The 18,605-nt window shown below is 37.0% G+C and overlaps 1 protein-coding gene across 7 annotated transcripts in view; it reads right to left on the bottom strand.

The window, feature by feature from the left end:
- Positions 1-6,880: 6,880 nt before the first annotated feature.
- The window catches only part of ARHGAP29 (Rho GTPase activating protein 29), a 75,668-nt gene continuing 63,943 nt past the window's right edge, over positions 6,881-18,605 (bottom strand). For all 7 annotated transcript variants that reach the window (XM_049616779.1, XM_049616782.1, XM_049616778.1 and 4 more), the window contains 7 exons: positions 17,229-17,368; positions 16,762-16,950; positions 16,355-16,492; positions 12,321-12,553; positions 10,849-11,179; positions 10,615-10,723; positions 6,881-8,596 (listed from right to left, as the gene is read on the bottom strand). In XM_049616779.1, the coding sequence (XP_049472736.1) occupies positions 7,707-8,596; positions 10,615-10,723; positions 10,849-11,179; positions 12,321-12,553; positions 16,355-16,492; positions 16,762-16,950; positions 17,229-17,368 (2,030 nt within the window). In that variant the 3' untranslated portion in view covers positions 6,881-7,706. The remainder of the gene's footprint in view (positions 8,597-10,614; positions 10,724-10,848; positions 11,180-12,320; positions 12,554-16,354; positions 16,493-16,761; positions 16,951-17,228; positions 17,369-18,605) is intronic.

Raw genomic sequence — 18,605 nt, 5'->3', positions numbered from 1 at the left:
ACCTACTATCCAACTACTTGTTTTCTATCTGACCCACTGTTTCATTTACCTTTTTTTTTTTTTTTTCTGTCTTGTCTTCTTTTGGATTACTCTTTTTGATGTTATGATACACATTTGGGTTAAATTTAATACAAATTATTGTATTTACCACTTCCTTGACGATACCAGAACTTTATTCTTCCATGTTTTCCACCTTTTCCATATTATTGTTACCATGTATTCTAACTCTACAAAAATTTTAAACTTCACATTGCCAGTATTGTTTTGTAACAGTCAAAATTCACTCGCATTCGCTTTTTGTAAAAATCTTCTTTCCATTTCTGTATTTCTACTTAGGATCACTTTCCTTCTGCCTAAAGACCTCTCTACAGACTTTAGTTAATGCAGCCCTGCTAGTAACTTTTTTTTTAAACTTCTACATTTCACATTTATAGAGAATATTTTTATTCTACATAGAATTTTGGGTTGACTTTTGCCCCCCAGCACTTTAAAAAGTCTTCAATGATGTCTCTAATGAAGTATAATGTTTCCTTGCCTACATTAATAAAAGGGGCATAATGAAAAAACTAAAATTGCTTAATGCAGTGATTTAGAAACATCTCCTTCACTTTAAATTCAAGGTCATAAAATTAGGATCAGAGCTTGAAGACTTTACAGATCTAGCCCAACTTCCTCCCTAGAAATAATCCTTATAGGAGGTGTTTGCCTTGAATACTTTTCCAGTTTTGAGGAATTCACCAAATCACAAGATAATGTATTCTATTTATAAACAGTTCTAATCATAAATGGATTCCTTAGAGAGGACTGAAACAAAATCTGCCTCTGTTTTACTACCAGTCATGGGATCTCATTCTGCCTAAAGGAGCAAGTAAGATGTTTAACTTCAATCCTTTGTTTTCATTTCTAGCATGTAAAAAGAACTACTCTGTCCCTGGCTTCCAGGGTAAGCATCACTTTCTCTACCCTGCCAACTCCACCCTCAACCTTCACTAACTCCACATTCACAATGGGTCACTAATCCCTGTCAATTATGTTCCTAAAAATAAACTGGAATTAGGTCAGTGGCTTAATTTAGGACCTATTTCTCACCTGGATTGCTGACTCTTTTCCTGATTATAAACAGAAGCTAGGAGATCTCATACAAACACTATTCTCAATATACTTAAATTCCTTAATAGCTCTCCATTACAGCACTGTTTTCCAAACTATTCTTTTGGAACTGAGTGTGGAGAGGTAGAATTGTTTGTTTATTCCATCACTGCTCTGTTATTCTCTCATTATTAGCAAAGTTTAACCTACAAAATTTGCTGCAATCCAGAAAAACTTCACCAATTTTAGATGCAGTGGTTTTAAGAAATGAATAAACTTTAATACGCATGTACACTAAAAATGACCTTGGAGTTGGAATATAACCCTAAATTTTAGTATCCTAGCAACTAGTAAGAAAAACTTTAGCCTGAAAGTATATTATTTATGAAAGCCTCTGGCTTAAAAATTGAAGATGAATTTAGAAATGACAGCATTTATAATAAAGACACCTGGGTCCAAGTCTTAGCACCCTTTCTTATTAGCTATATAACATAAAGTAAGTTATTTAACCTCTTTGAAGTCTATTTGCTCATCTGAAAAAGGCAGTTAAGAATTCTTGCCTTGGTAAATTTACCACAGGGATACTTTACAGTAGTTAAAAAAAGGAAAAATATGCTTGCAGCTACAAACATTTACATGGATTAATCTCAAAAATATGAATGTAAGAAGCCACAAAAGATTCAATGATGCTCTGGTAAAAGGTTAAAGAAACAGTCAAAATTAAATAATACATAGGTAGCAAATTTTTTTAAAAGCCAGGAAATGGTGAACATAGAATTCAAGACAGAGGTTACACCAGAGAGGGTGTGTGTGTCGGAGGAGGGGAAGAGACAGTCATGTGATCAGGGAGGCTGCTCTGGTGTCTCCCTAACATTCTCTGAAGGGGATATTGAGAGTTCATTTTATTCTTTAAACGATACACATATATTACACACTTCTGCATTTATGACTCAAGTTAAAACAAAAAGTCATTCAAATCTCCCAGTGAATCTGAATTAAATACGTATCTGCACTTGTCGACGGGGAATTCATAGGTTCACAGCTTTCTCCTGTGCTGAATAACACCACCATGGACTGATTTCACTGGCACCTGGCTAGATGAACTCTCACAACTTTGAAGAAAATAGCTGGATGCAGGAAAGTTTTTAATTCATTGGAAGTAGATCTCAAAAAGCAAATTTCTGGTGTAAAATGAAATGAGATACAGATAATTTAGTGGAAAGCAACCATGTGTCAGGCTTTGTGTCTAAAATTGTAAATAAGATCTTACCTAATACTTGGTCTGTGCCCTGATTTTATTTCAGGGCCATATTCATTTACCAATTATCACTCTCTAGACAATGAAAAGCTCATTGGTCTATTCACATTTGTAACTCAGAAACAGGGGAAAGTAGTCTTTTTCGCCCTATTTTCTGAAAAGTATGTTAATTTTATGTATATAGGGTAATAAACTTTAGTTGTAAAGACATTAAAAAACAGCATATGTAATATGGCCTAGATATTCAGGAAGTATTAATATTTAAAATTTACTTGCAAGTATTAGAGTGGGAACAAAAGGGATATTAAAATAATTTAAAACATTCTATGAATTTCACAAATATACTAATGTATGTTTAAACATTGCTGATATATATGTATAACCTTTCATTTGCAGACTTGTCCTAGTGAATTTAGTAAACAAATACTTAATACTTGCTTATTATCAAAAGATCATGAATTTGTCCTTTCCCTTCCTTCTGATTGGGGTGGAAGATTCAGCCAGATGACCAGGGCTGAGGATCGAATGGTTAGGATTGACATCATTAGGGTCAAGGCTCAGCTGGCCTGGTCCTTGTGGTTAAGACTAGGGTTTCAACTGGTGTTATTAGGGAGTCATGTGGTCAGGGCAGTGCAGTGGTGGCTGACATATTTGACATATTTGGAGCTAGGTGGCCCAATGCAGCAGCTAGCATTGTCAGGAGGCTGGAACATAAAAAGTAAGCAAATAATACATTTAGGATTATGGGAGCCAGATTCCTCACTATGAGAGAAAGGAGTTACAAATATGGAAAGGGAAATACTAAACTCTAAACTATTGAATTAGAATTGAAGGTACTAATGTGAACTCAAGGTTTTTCAATATATATGTATATATAGATACACATATAGCATATGTCTGTTGTGTACACACATGTATTTCTTTGATCTGTCTGCCAATAGGGCTTAAAACCAATGACTCTCCAGAAGCAATGAGCACTTCTCAGGTCTTGGTTTCCATATACTATTTTCCATTTAAAGGAACCAATGTTCCTCAGGAAAAAGTACAAGATAAGCTTGGGATACCTTCATGTGCCAAAAAATAAGGAAGAGCTAAAAAAATATCAAAAGGACAGGGGAGCCTGGGTGGCTCAAGTCGGTTTAGCGTCCTACTTTGGCTCGGGCCATGATCTCACGGTTCATGAGTTTGAGCCCTGCGTCGGGCTCTGTGCTGACAGTTCAGAGCCTGGAGCCTGCTTTAGATTCTGTCTCCATTTCTCTGCCCCTCCCCTGCTCATGCTTCAGCCTCTGTCTCTCAAAAATAAATAAACATTTAAAAAAAATTTTGTTTTAAATCAAAAGGACATAGAAGCAAGGTGGAATAGACTCCCATAGACCAAATCTGGAAAAAGTTCAGTATCAAAATAAATGATAGTCATATATAGGAATTTACTGAATAAAGGAGGAATACATAAGTCCACATTGATATAAATGAATAAACAATAAATGGAGAAGGGACTGCTTTTCCTCACATCAATCAAAGCATAAGCAATGATGAATTCACCATTTGGCAACCAGAATAATAATAATTGATTCAGGCAACAGGTGTTAATAGACTCAAACTGGTGACAATTTGATGGGAAACAGGACCTTCACAGTCTCAAAAACTCTCCTCACAAAGTTCTTTTTATTAATTTTAAAATAGACAAAACTGATAGATACTATCCTAAACCAAGTGATTGAAGTTAACATGACCAGCAATGGGACAATTTGACATTGTGTATCTCCTGGTAGGATATAATGAGAAGAATATCATTTCTGACAAAAATGTATATCCTGAGGAAAAACTGGATAAACCCAAACTGGATAAACCCATGTAGGGACATGCTACAAAGTACCTGGCTTATACTCTTCAAAAAATCAAGGTCATGAAAGAAGAGACTGAAAAACTGTTCCCAGTCAAAGGAGGTAATAAGACAGGACAACGAAATGCACCATTTGATCTTGCCTAGGGATGCTGGAGCAAAGAACATTGGGACAATCAGCACATTTGAATGTGGTCTATGGATTGGATGTCCTACATCAATGTTAATTTCCTGGTTTTGATTGTCATACTATGGTTCCATAGGAATGTTCTTGTTTCAAGGAAATATCATTAAAGTATTTAGGCGGGATGGGGAATCATGTCTGCAGCTTACTTTCAAAATTACATTGGATGACCCTACATTTGAATCGATAAATGGTAGGTAAATGAACACCTTTACAATATTGAGGCTTCCATTCCATGCACATCACAGAGCACTCCATTTTTTCCAAGATCTCTTTAAATGCTTCTTGATGGAGTTTAGATTGTCTCCATGAAGATCTTGTATATATTTTGTTAGATTTATTCTTAGGTATTTCAAACTTATTTTAAGAGATCTTTCCAAAAAATTGTATTGCCTGTTACTGATATGTAGGAATATAACGGACGTCTGCATATTGATTGTGAATGTAGCAACTTTGCTAAACTCCAGATGTTACTGAATTATCTACATATATAATCATATCAGCACATCAAAACAATTTCTTGCCTCTAGGAAAGAAAAACCCAGAGATTATATTGATGATAACTTATCATAAAATATACAATGGTTGCCATTGAAAGAGACTTTTATAGCTGTACAAATGCTGTAAGCAACACAATGTTAGCTGGGAGTAGTGTCGCTTTAGTATCATGTTTAAATTAATTTTAAACACTCAAGGAAGGGAGGTGTGATTTCATTTGCTTCTGAGATCTCTGGACAAGTCCTTCACAGGGATCATCTCTTCTTCATCTCTACATCAAAACAAATACATTGCCTGAAGTGCACTAAAAGTGACTTTAAATATTCATAGATGCTAATTAACTTCTCACTATGTAAAATAAGCCTATCTAAGAAAGTCTGGATCAACCCCTCACAAATGACTTCTTGCAAACTTGAATGAGATGCTTTCCACAAACCTTTCTAGTGGCGTGGCAGCTCTAAAAGGACTCCCCACTATTGCTCTTTCCCTTGACTCACATTCTTTCCATGTGTCATAAAACAATTTCCTATGAGGAATTGCTGCCATGTTACTGAGTAGAGTAGGGCACAGTGAGTACTCTAGAAACAGCAACATCTTCTGGGAGATACTTGCTTAATGTCTCAGGAAACTAGAAGCACCCATAGACTGACGGTTTAAGCTGGATGAGATGCCAGAGGGCCCTAAAGACAGAAAGGCCCAAGTGGAACTCTCACATGTGAGCTTTAACAGTAAGGGGAAACAGAGACGCCAGTTGATTCTATGACCTATGTTTTGACTCTGTTGTCTCAATACATTAAAAGAAAACTGAAGGAATTTAAATGTATACTTTCTAAGTTTCAGTATGGGATGATGAGAACGTTCTGGAGATGGGATAGTGGTAACGGTTGCAGAATAATGTGAATGTAGTTAATGTTATTTTATACCTAAAAATGGTTAAAATGGCTAATTTTATGTTACACATATTTTACCACAATGAAAAAAATTTTAAGGTGCATTTTATATTGTTAAATACTACCTGATAATACTTAGCAATAACACAGTAAGAGTTCTAACCACCAAGAGTCTGATAACCAGTTTGAGACTTGACTCCAACTGTGATACCAGTGGAACCTAGAGCACATCATAACTAAGCCTCAGTTTCCTTATCTGTAAGACAGGAATAGTAAAGTACTTACCTACATATTATAGGTTGCAGTGAACCTGAAATGAAATCATTTATGTAGGGATTTAGTAGAGTTCATGGCACAAAGAGAGGGCTCAATAAATGTTGGCTCTTATTTACTTTTTAGGTTTTTGAAGCAATACGATTCTTTTATATTCTGTACAATAAAGACTAACAACAAGGCTCCAGAACAAAGGAGTGAGTTACTCATTTCTCCCTAGTCTCTAATGTCATATAGAGCTATAACAGCAATGTCCCATAAATGCATTCCATGTTATATAGTAAGGGATGTATGAGCCCAAGTGTTGACCATTAAGCCAACAGTTAATAAATCTTAAAGTCTCAGGCCCTAAGCGGCAACAATTTCAGAGAAACCATGAGAACTTAATTTATACATGAGAAGCCATGTGTATACACACACACACACACACACACACACACTTTTTATCAACTATAACACGGTCATATAAAAGCATTTGCTACAAATATAATTCACACATAGGAAAAGAGGCTATTTTACTTTTTTAGTCCCTTTTATACCCTATTTTAGGCAAAATAATGAAACCCAGAAAATAACAGGACCGTACTAGTTCTAAAAACTGAGAATTTGATAAATGAAATACATCTGTCCAATCATCTACACCTTCTCTCAAGTTCCAAACAATGATCCTTATCGAACTATACTCTTAGAATCAACTTAAATAAATCTCTGCATGATTTGGATGAAACATACATCGTCAATGGTTAAAAGTCCTGGTAGAAAAAGTACATAGAATTACTTAAAAGCGAAAACATTTCATACCAAAGAGTGGTTTAAAAAAAAAAAAAAAAAAAACAGACAATATGAAGAGGAAATGCATTGAATTTTAAAACATTTTTGGACCATTATATAAAATACCAAAAGGTTCAGAACTGTTGAACAAAAGTTTATGCAGAACAAAGCCAAGAGGTAAAAAAAATATTAAATGTATTAAAACCATCTAAAGCCAAATAAGGCAGAGCTGAACTATGTAATTTAGAAACAAGCTTAAGTGCACTTTCTTTGTACAATTCAATTGACTACCACATGGAAAATCTGGCAATTAACCAAAATGCAATTAAATAGAGATTTGCAAGCCTTTTGGCCATTATGTAAATATTAAAAAGTGAACTGCCAACTGAAAAATAAAAGGTTACATATATACCATACAAATGGACGAAGACACACTATAAAATTGTGTGAACAAAACAATCCTACCAAACAAAGATCTTTCAGGCACTTGCATTCAGAAATATTTCTTTTATAAATAAGCAACATAGTTTCACTTCAAAAAATAAAGCTGATTTTCCCCAATTGCACCTGTTAGTTGAGAACTATATCATATATTAGGGATGCATTTAAATGAACCATTTTATGGGAAAAATCAACTGAACTTTAAAAAACATGAGTCCACCTATTTATTCACAACTTTAAAAATACATATAATTCCAGTGAGGCACAGATGGGGCCCTAACAAAACAATCTACCATTCAATAAACATAACCAACACAGTATAATGTAAGGACGACGACAAATAGCAAAATCCATGATTTGGCAATACTATACAAAAGGGGCCCTGTCAAAAGTTTCTTTCACAAAACATAATACCACAAAACAAAACAACAAAAAGAGAAAAGCTGAATTCTGACAACCCTACACAAACTGTGGGATTTCATCTTCAAGGTCTTCGAATTGTTGCATTCGTTTTAGCCTTGGTCTCTGACACGCTGGCGGCACATCAGGCAAGTCCCGTTCCTCAGGGCTCTCTTTAGGCTTCCTGGTGGGCTGTGTGGGGGCAGCTGGGGCGTTTTCAGAGTCTGGCACTGTTCTTAGTGCATGCCCCTGGGGGGTGGGAGTTGTGCTGGGAGGCGGTGCTGGGGAGGGTGCTGCAGGTTTCTCCTCATCCCCTTTCACACCACCCATGGGAGCACGTGGTTTATAAAACGTTGTCCAATGCTGCGGCTGCAGTGTTCTGGGCGCTCGGACAGGAGCAGGAGGACAGGAATCAGAGGACCGTCTCCCAGACACCTGTCTTGCTGGCCTCACTGGTTCTGAGTATGGCTTACTGGGCTGGGCGGCACTGACTGGGTGGCCCCCAGTGATCCTGGGGCTTGTTGTCAGTCCTCTGTCCTGGAGTGCACTGGGCACAGTCACTGCAGTCTTTACAGTTAGTCCATTTTGTTCCCATTGTTGCTCCCAAGGGCTTTGCAGAGTTGACTGCTCAGAGCCATCCAATTTGGAACAACCAACAGAAGGAGTATCTTTCTTACTAACTCCTTCAAAGGTAGGATTCTTGCAAAACTTGTCGGAATTTACGGTCCCCATATTTCTGCCATTTCTCTCATTAGGAGGGCTTGCCAGAAGAAGTAGTCTATCTACAGGCAAACTTACAGGTCTCATCTTGGTCCTTGGAGCATGCCTTTCAACACTGTTTGCTTCCCTATCTGATTTCAGATTAAGTGGCTTGGAGGTTTTACAAACATCTTCCATCTTCTGTGATGCTGATTCAAGCTCTAGGTCTATAAGCAAACCCACTTTGTTGTCTAAAAAAGGAAAAGATTTATTTAAAAATCAAATTTCATGGCATGTGGTTAACAAGAGAGTGAATGATTTATAGATGAAGAGCCAATCAAAACAGCAGAAGTCTTATGTATTTTTCCAAGTTATTCTCAATTATCTATGCAGAGCTCAATCTGCTATTTTCAGTTACATTCAACCCACAGTGAGAACATATCCTATTAGATGCCTTAGATGCCCCTTCTTATCTGATCAACTGATAAATGCACTATAACATTCGTCCTGTCCCATTAAGGTTGAATTGTTCTGTTTTTGGTAAAGACAACACCATTCTCCCCATTTACTGTTTACTCCCAGGCTTACTTTCTTCTCTCTCCTACAGTCTGGACCCGTGGTCCACGTTTTCTCAAACTAGAATGCTCAGCTCCTTCAAACCTTGTCCTGTTTTGCAGTGTCTCCCCCGAAAAATTCCCATTCCTGGAAAATTCCAGCCCTCTGCTCATGGCTCCTCTTTACTGCCGGAAAACATCAAACAAGTCTGTGCCTCGGCACCATTCTGGCTTTGAACTTCAGCTGCCCTGAGCACAGCAGGCAGTCCTTTCCCGTTGCTGGGCCCTCCCCCCACATCTCTTAGGTAGAGCTTTGCAGACAGGAGGCCATCAGAATCACTGGTCAGTCTTCATCTCAGCTGACCTTCCTCCTTACCTGACACCACTGACCTGTCTCCCCTGGGCTTCCAGGGCAATGCTGTCTCGTGTTTCTTTCCCAGGTCCTTCCCCACATTTAAGGACCACTCTAAGGGAACTGAGCGGTTGTGGTCGGGCTATGGGCACCAACTAAAACATGTTCCTTAAGTTCTGAGGGACAAACTTATCGTGTGATGGGTAAGAGTGCATACTCTGAAGCCCACGTGCTGGGTTTAGCTCAGCTCTACCGCTTTTGCACTGGGCAAGGCAATGTCACTGTCCCTGTCTTCATCTACCAAGAAAAAGAAATCATAAAATTATATCTATGATGATGTGTGGCCTAAATGATGTAATCATGAAAAGTGTTCACAATTTTCTGATATGTAATATGCTTTCAAAAAAAGGACATTTATGAAAACTGCTGTTCCTAATTGGGAGCCCTAGATCACAAGAGTGAAATAAGCACAGATATAAGTTCAAATACTGACTCAACAATTTATTGGGGGCATGACCTTTGACTTTATTTAACCACCCTCAGACTATTAGGCTATGAGTCAAATGGGGCTGGTACTACCTACCTTACAGCACAGAATTGTTATGAAGATCAACTCAGATATACGGAATCGAACAACAATCACAGTGCTTAGCACAGAGCAGGCAAATACTTAATGAATGTTAGCTTCCTTACCTTTTAGATCCTGTCAGACTATGATCACTGATACAGGATTACACATCAAATTTAATGTATATCACTACATTTTTAAAAACTGGAAGTTAGCTCTGGTGATATATCAAATTACAGTAACAAATGGAAGCCTTTCACCAGCTTGACAGCTAACCCCTGCAACTAAACTTATCATACAGTGAATAAATTGACTGTAGTCAAGTAAATAAAAAAAGATATACACATATTTATGCTTAATACATGAAAGGTGACAGGTAAAAGCACTTGAAAAAAGTTTTAGGAGTTTTAGGAGTCTATTTTTAATTTTAGGATTCTAGTTGACTTCGTATGAGCAGTTAGGTCAATACAATACTCTATATACTAACAGATTGTATGATAATTCATACTGTTCAACACATTTCTGCCTTGACTTTACTTGAAGGCAAAAATGAAAAAGAACTTTTTGGAAAGGGAACAAAAACAACTATGAATTCCAAGATGTCTTATTGTAAAGAATGACATTCATTCAAATGTAAGGTATAGTACAGAGCAACTTTTTAATGGCCAGTAAAGATCCATTTACTAATGAAATTTCTTTCTCTGATTTCTTTTGACTTCACTCATTTTGGCTTTTAGACATAGTTAACTGGCACAGTTTTAAGTCAGCAAACATGTATTTTACATGGTCACTCACCGGTGAGACATGCATCACATTTTTCTAATGCGTTTTGCTTTCGTTCTGATTCCTCAAATGATGTAGCTGGCTCAAAACTTTTGGTTTCACTACCCACAGTATGCATATCCTGTTGACAGAGAAGAATTTTAAATGTAAGAAGTAAAACACACCTTAAAACAATTCAAAGATTTTTAACTTACTAATACAAACATTGCAAATTTCCAACACAATTCCATAAAGGTCAAAACTCACTTCCTTTGAAGAGAAAAACAGTGACTTCGTAGAATGTTCTGGGTCTCTTTCTTCTGGTGACAATAGAGGCTTTGGAAGACAGCCTTGATCAACTTGAGATGCAACACCACCTATACTACACACAACTACATCTTGTGGCTGCAGGGACCCATCGAAGATCTTCTGTGAGTAAGTAATGAGGAACTCTACCAACCGTGCTTGATTTGAGTATTCAGCAAGAGAGGAGATGGTGACAGGTGCTGTTGTGGGCCTTGGCCTAATGAGACTTGGGCCAAATATCACCCCCAAATTTTTGGAGTTCATTTTGTTTTCTTCTGCATGATCCACGACTCTGTGAAATAGAACACAGAAAGCTGTATAAGATTCGCCTATTAGATTTCCTTGATGGTAGTTTACTATGGGTTGGGAAGGGTGGAGGAAAAATGGGTGGTACAAGTCTAGAAAAAGGATATATTTATTTGATTAGATATTGACCACACAGAAAATTGGGTTTCACAGTAATGGATCAAATTTAATTAAGTAGAAAGAACTACTAAAGTTTTACCAGCAGAAAAGCAGAAGCAAAAAAACCCTAAGAGATGCTCCCATCTTAGTATATAGCACATCCTCCAGGTGTTTATGCTGGAAAGTTAAACATTGTCGATTTCTCTCTTACTGCCACAGCTAGTCTTCTGATTCTGCCTCCTAAAGATCTCTCTGCTCTACTGCCTTGTTTCAAGCTCTCTACACCTTTCACTTCTAGACTACCCAAGAAGTTCTGAACTGCAGTAGAGGACCCCCTCCAACTCATTCTCCATATGGCTGCCAGAAAGACCTAACGAGCAAATCCGAACATGTTAAATTCCTGGATCAAAATTCTTCAGTAGGTACAGAAGGAAGACAGTCAACTCATCTGGCAGGTATGTATGACTTTATCAGGCCTCTACCTAACTCACTTCAAGCTACTGCTTGCTTTGTCCTAGCCTAACTGAATTACCTATACTTCCCAAATGCAAACTTATCTCGTGTCTCTGTGTCTGTTACCTCCTACCCGGAATGCCTTTTCAGATTCTTGGTCACCAAACCACCACCCAGCTCTTCACATCTGGCTAAGGGCTACCTTCTCTGATTCACGACCTTCCAATCCCCCATGTTCCTTTGCATGCTGTGCACAGCTCCCTTAGAACAAGAACCGTGCTGCAACTGCACTTCTCTGCAGGTCTGCCCCGAGGCTGACAAGCACAACAGGTGACAGAAACCTTACATTCTCATCCTTATTTTCCCAGCGAGAGCCTGGCACATAGGAGGCAACTGAAGGAAGGATGTTAGCTGTACAATATGAATGCACTTAATACTACTGAACCATACACTTAAAAAGTGATTAAGATGGTCAATTTATGTGTATTTTGCTACAATTTTTAAAACAAAAAAAGCAAAACGAAAACACTGATTTCCACCCACTAATGAATGCTTGTCTTATACAAAATTCTTACCGCTTAAGATGAACTATGAGGTAATGAAGACTGTTAAAATTTGACACTGGCAGTTGTCTTAGGAGGTCCTTGCTTTTTATAAGAATTCGGTTTATTTCTATACATATACTCGGCCATTTTTTGTCCTCGGGGTTATCCTTTTTTGACTCCTGTTCTTCATTTACATGTTGGATCTCTTTTGCAAGGTCTATAAATTCTTTGTACAATCTGAATAAAATGAATGGTTCTGGGAGCTAAAGAAATAAGATTACATTAGGAATATCAATCTGTCCATTTTTCCCCCGTTAATAATTTACTAACTAGCTACTGAGTGATTTAGCATGTCTATTACGATTCACAAGATTTAAGGTTAATCCTCATTATAAATGTACACGTTTGTTACCAATGTGATCTATGAGGTGAATCTGACATCGCCAAAAATTATATCTATATTAAATATGAGTTAATTGATAATCAGTAAAACTTTTTTAAAACCTAAAGCTGCATGATGGGAATTTAAAACTCTGCTGTACCCTATACCAATTACATTCATGACTGCCCCAAAGTTAGCAAGATCTAGAGCTGTTTTATTAAAACCATATTAAAAGTCCTATTAATAACATTAATTAGAAAAAGTTTATATTCTCAATTTTATTGGTATGGGGTAGACAGAGAACAAAATAATACAGGGTCCTTGTGTTTTACTTTGGCCAGACTGAAGACCAGCATAAGACAATATGGCTTACAAGAAAGACACTGTCAACGTTCTATCTAATTTTTAAGGACAACTTGAATTGCCCTAAGTGGGTTGAAGAAAAGTTCCTCTCTCAAACTATCAAGGGGCATGATCTCCCTACCGGCATAACTGATTCCAATGTTTATACTGCTCAGCAATGGAAACAGCATATCTCTGGCTAGCTGGTGTCCTACACTATCTGTGGTGAGGTTGGCACCCACCTCTCTGATCTCCCCTGCTGGAGGAGAAGCCTTGACATTAATTTTTACCCCTACTACTCTGGGATCTAAAGGTCACTTAGCCTCTTGAAGTTTCAAATTTCCCATATATAAGTAAAATGAAGACTGCTTTCTAATACTGTAAGAATTGAATAGTTTCCCCACACTAAAGTGTTGGTCCCACAGTATTCCTGAGACGGAATAGTACTGGACTCCGTTTATTTCCTCTCCCTGACTGGCTAGGAGAGATAAAGGATGATTCATTGTGAGATTAAAAGTCATTCAGAGGTACTCTGTCTCCATTTCTCAGCTGAATTCTGCAAATGTGAACATCCTGTAAAAAGAAATATAAATAGTTCTGTGGGCTAACATGACGGATCCAACATTTGTACCTAGTTTCTCTCCCTCTGCAACCCCACTAAAACACAGTTAAGCCCACAAGACTAGCAGAAAAGGAATGCAGATAAAAGCAACATTTCACCACTGAAGAGCAGATAAATAAGTAATGACAGCAGTCCTGAGAAAGGTGAAATGAGAAACAACACAATTTATAGGAGACTCAGGAACTGTCAGCACTAGGTACTCTGATCCTAGAGAACGGTGAACTATTTAAGAAGTATTAGATATCCAGATCCTTGTCTCAGCAACATGCTTCTGACCAACCTCTTCCCCAGAAGTGTGAGAATTTTTTTTCTGTGGGCAGTGTAGAAGAGAGGGCTTCTGGTTGGGCAATGTCAAGCACAAACAACAGGTGGTCAACTTCTAAAAATAGGGATTTAGTGATTGTATGCATGCTGAGGCAGAGACCCTGGGGTCTTCTTACCCAAATTGGCTCACAGAGTTCTGGCACCACACCTATAGGCAGGGAAAGACCCTTCTGTGGGGTATGAAGCCAGCCTGAGAGCACAGACCTAGAGATACAGACATCAGGTGTTTCCCAAATAGCCCTTCTAGATGACACTAAAGCTCAGAATCTTTAAAGCCTTCACGTATTCAAAAACTTCCAAAGAGACTTCAATTTCCAATTCTTTCATTTCAAGTAGACAACCACAGAAGACAGAAATCAAAATAAGTTTCAAAAAAACCAAATGAAGGTCTAGAACTGGCAATATTGTAATCACTAGCCACACGGGGCTACTGAGCACTGGAAATGTGGTTAAACGACATGTACTCTATATGAAAAATACACACCAGATTTCAAAGACTCAGTAACCTTTCCTTCTAATAATTTAAAAATACTGATTAGATGTTCAGATGATATTTCAGTATGTTAAGTATTAAAATTAACTTCACCTTTTTATGTGGCTCCTAGAAATTTTACTATTATATATAGGGCTCACATTATATTCCTATTGAATAGTGCTGAAGGCTAAGCAAAGAATCCTTTTTAGAAAAAAGCTGTGAACATCTCAGATAAATAAAATATTACATTCATTAAAAAAGGATGCTGTAAAAGGAACAGACAGCCAAGTTCTTGGAAATTAAACCATGATCTCAGAAATGGAATAGACCAAAGTAGATGTGGAAAATAAAACTGAGGAAATCTTTTTAAAAAGTGTTAAAACAAAAACAAAGCAGAGAGAAGATGAGGGAACTAGAGAACCATTGTGAGGTGTCAGGTATACACATTTAAGTTCCAGAAAGAAAATACAGAGAAAACAGAGAGGAGGAAATGAGCAACAAAATTAGTCCCAAGAACAAAAGGCCAAGGAGGACAGAGCTTGTGGGGTGCCTGGAAGGACAGAGGAGAAGACACATGCATCAAGGCATCAAGGTTGTGAAATGTTAAAACAATGGGGAGAAAAGAAGATTTGACAAGCTTTCAAAGAGAAAACAACAGCCCTCATACAAAAAATCAGAAATGAGAAAGATTTCAGGCTTCAAGGAGAATAAAAAATGTCTCAAAAAAAAAAAAAAGTCTTCAAAATTGTGAAGGAAAAGAATTTCTAGAGTAAGATACTATAACCTTCCATACTATCCATACTCTTCCATCCCATTTAAGAAAGCAGAATAAAGACATTTACAGATAAATAAGATTTCAAGAATCTACTCTTATTCCACCTTGCTCAAGGATGGCATGACCAACACAGGAACATAAACCATGAATAGGAAGACAAGACACAGAAGACAGGTGTCCTCCTAAGAGGGGAGAAGGTGAAGGGAGATCCTAGGATGACAGATATTCACAATAATTAAAAAGGATCTAGATGCAGAACAGAACTCCAGAGATGGACATGGCCAAGACCATCACTGCTCTGCTCTCTGTGACTCTCTCTTCATTTTCACCCAAGGACAGAATGCAGCCACACTTGACCCGTATCTTTTTTGTATTTGGCTCATCATAACAATGTGCTGATTGTTTCTACAACTGCTCCATGAACTGCTGCCTGAAGCCACGAAGGCCGATTATTACTTTACCCCACAGGAGTGTTTTCTTTGGATCTACTCCTAAAAGCCCCAGATTCAACAGTGAGCATAAAAAGAAAAAATACAGAGCAGCCCACCCCTGACCATATTCCTGCTAAATCTCCAGTACTCAGCTTATTTGAAAGCCCTGCAGATGCCCCAGATACACTGAACTTCACGTTCCCAGGCCCACTGGCCTCCCACATTAGCTATGTGAGAATATCAATGAAGGTAAAGTTGGATTATGGCCTTTGCTTACACAGCTAGATTTATGCTTTCCTCTCAGTTACCTAAACTCATTACCTCTCAGTCCTCAATGACACATTAACAACACACTGTGTAGGAATATACAACAGGTATTAAAACTATTAAGAAAAGAGAAGGAGGTATTAACAAGGTTAGAAAAGAGCCCAGGAGCCGAGTTGAGCACCACAACTGGAGAAGGGCACACAGGAGCCTTCTACAGGGTGATGTTCTATTTCCTTAAGTGAGGTGATGGGAAATGAATGTTTTGATTATTATTGGTCTTTAAACTATATATGTATTTTATATACTCTTTGATCTGTACAATAATTAGAGACACATCGATATAGTCTACGTCAATGAAAATATATGTGTAGTAAATGTTATCAGCAAAACACAAGTCATATTTTTTCTTTCTGTTTAATGGTACTTTTCAAGGATGAAAACGTTACCTGTCGAAGGTATAATTTCAAGACGTCACAGATGTCATGTGAACTAAATTCTGAAATGTCTACCAAGTGCATTCCATTTTCCAAGGCTTGACACAGTTTTTCAGTTTTTATTTTGTTTCCACATACACGATAAATTCCCTTAAGAAAATGGAAAAATTGGGCACAATTCTCCTTTAGTATCAATGGTTAAATGAAGATATATAAATATATCTGATGTGTCTATTTCAATTTTTCTTAATAATTAAGGAAAAAAACTAGGGCCAAGTGAGGTATTTTCCAAATAAATCTGAATAAATTCAGTTCCTTATTAAAAATTGAGAGCACTGTTTTCCTTTAAAGTCTCACCATTAGAACAAATCATATAGGCATTTGTGTTTTTAAACTTAATTTTAAGAGTTACAATGTACCTGTAGACACAAGGCTCTATGTTCAATCTCTGAAGCACATATTTTGAGTATAAATGGGATGCCATCTGATTCCTTTTTTGCAACTTGTGTGAATTCTGCTCCAAATAAGTGTATTTTCCCTGGAAGTTTCTGATGACCACAAATGATGACTAAATTTTCCAAACACTTTCGGTGACAAACAAGGAGACACTACAAGAAAATAACAGTTAAAACATGGTTCACTCACTTTAAAGCTGTGAACAACAGAGCAAACTAGGTAGAGTGGTAACATAACAAAAACGAGTTTAAAAGGTACTGGTGTTTGAAATACACTCAATATCTGAATGAAATATAAAATTACAGAAAGTACACTATAGTTTAATTTCTTAAAAATATACCCGCAAGAGATCTCAATCAATAAAATTAGCAACAAAAAAGTATACAGAAAAGAGCATAAAGGAGCTAATGTAATTCCAGAAATGTCTTACCTCTTCACATTCAACACCTTGGAATACTACAATGCCTTCACAATCCCTACATTTTGTGGGGGACCTTAATTTTCGAAACTTATGAGTGAGAGCTGCCTTTGACATCAATGTTTTCTTAAATGTTCCAAGGGAGTTGGGTCCTTGAAACAGAGATAAATTAGTATAAGAATTATAAAATGGCATAAAAATTATAACACATGATACTAAGTTTTAAAAAATCTTTAGACCTGGTAATAATTCATGCATTACAAAAAGTTGTTAATTTGAGTCTGTAACATCAAAATAAACATTCAATTGATAGATCTCTTAAAGGTAAACATTTATTAAATATTTGAGCAATGGGTAAAAGTCATGACCAAACCAGTAAGATACTTCTAATATAGCATGGCATAATGTTTTCAGAATCAGTAAATCTACACTGTTATTAATATACTCTTTATAGCGCCTGGAAGGGTGTTATGGAGGTGGCATTACATTCTTAGAAAATGCCCCTATAAAAGTTTGAAAGAAAGAAAACTAGCTGTATGAGACCAGTTTGTCAGTATTATTTGCATTGAAGATAAAGCTACTCTTATTCTTTTTTTTTTTAATGTTTTTATTTATTTTTGAGACAGAGAGAGACAGAGCACGAGCAGTGGAGGGGCAGAGAGAGAGGGAGACACAGAATCCAAAGCAGGCTCCAGGCTCTGAGCTGTCAGCACAGAACCCAACGCAGGGCTCGAACTCATGGACTGCGAGATCATGACCTGAGCTGAAGTCGGACGCTTAACCGAATGAGCCACCCAGGCACCCCAAGCTACTTATTCTTAATTCATTATAAAATTACAGATAATACTAGCTAGTTCTGTATCAATACCCTACCAGAGGTCAGATGTTCCATATTATCTTAGTTAATGATGCCCAAAAAGGTATATCAAGTTTTCAAATGTGCAAAACTTATTTATATGAGTCTAATTCAAGTCATTAAGGTAACTGATATCTTTTGTATCTGTCAACCTCTATAACTTTCCTTGTCCTCAAGAATGTATTTACTTTTTCTGCCTAGCTTCTTCCACTATTTCTTTTAAAGAGACTTTTTCTGAGTTTCTCATGCATTGCAACCTTTTAACAGTTCAGTCACTGTATTTGTTTTATAAAAGATCAAAATAACTAGCCTATTTTGGCATCAAATACATTTTAGAGTTAGTAGTTTTGTTGCTTATTCTTTTATTTTTATTTGTAACATTTCACTAGTACATTATTAGCCCATACTTTACATAATTTGGGGGGATATATTTAAGTCATTATAATGTCTCTTAACACACAGCAAAGTAATTCTTTATACTATTTTCCTAATATCATGCAGTGCTGCTGACTCAAAGGGTTTAGTGGGTACTT

This window comes from Panthera uncia (assembly GCF_023721935.1).
Source record: "Panthera uncia isolate 11264 chromosome C1 unlocalized genomic scaffold, Puncia_PCG_1.0 HiC_scaffold_4, whole genome shotgun sequence".
NCBI lineage: Eukaryota > Metazoa > Chordata > Mammalia > Carnivora > Felidae > Panthera > Panthera uncia.
This window is presented reverse-complemented; position numbering and strand designations above follow the sequence as displayed.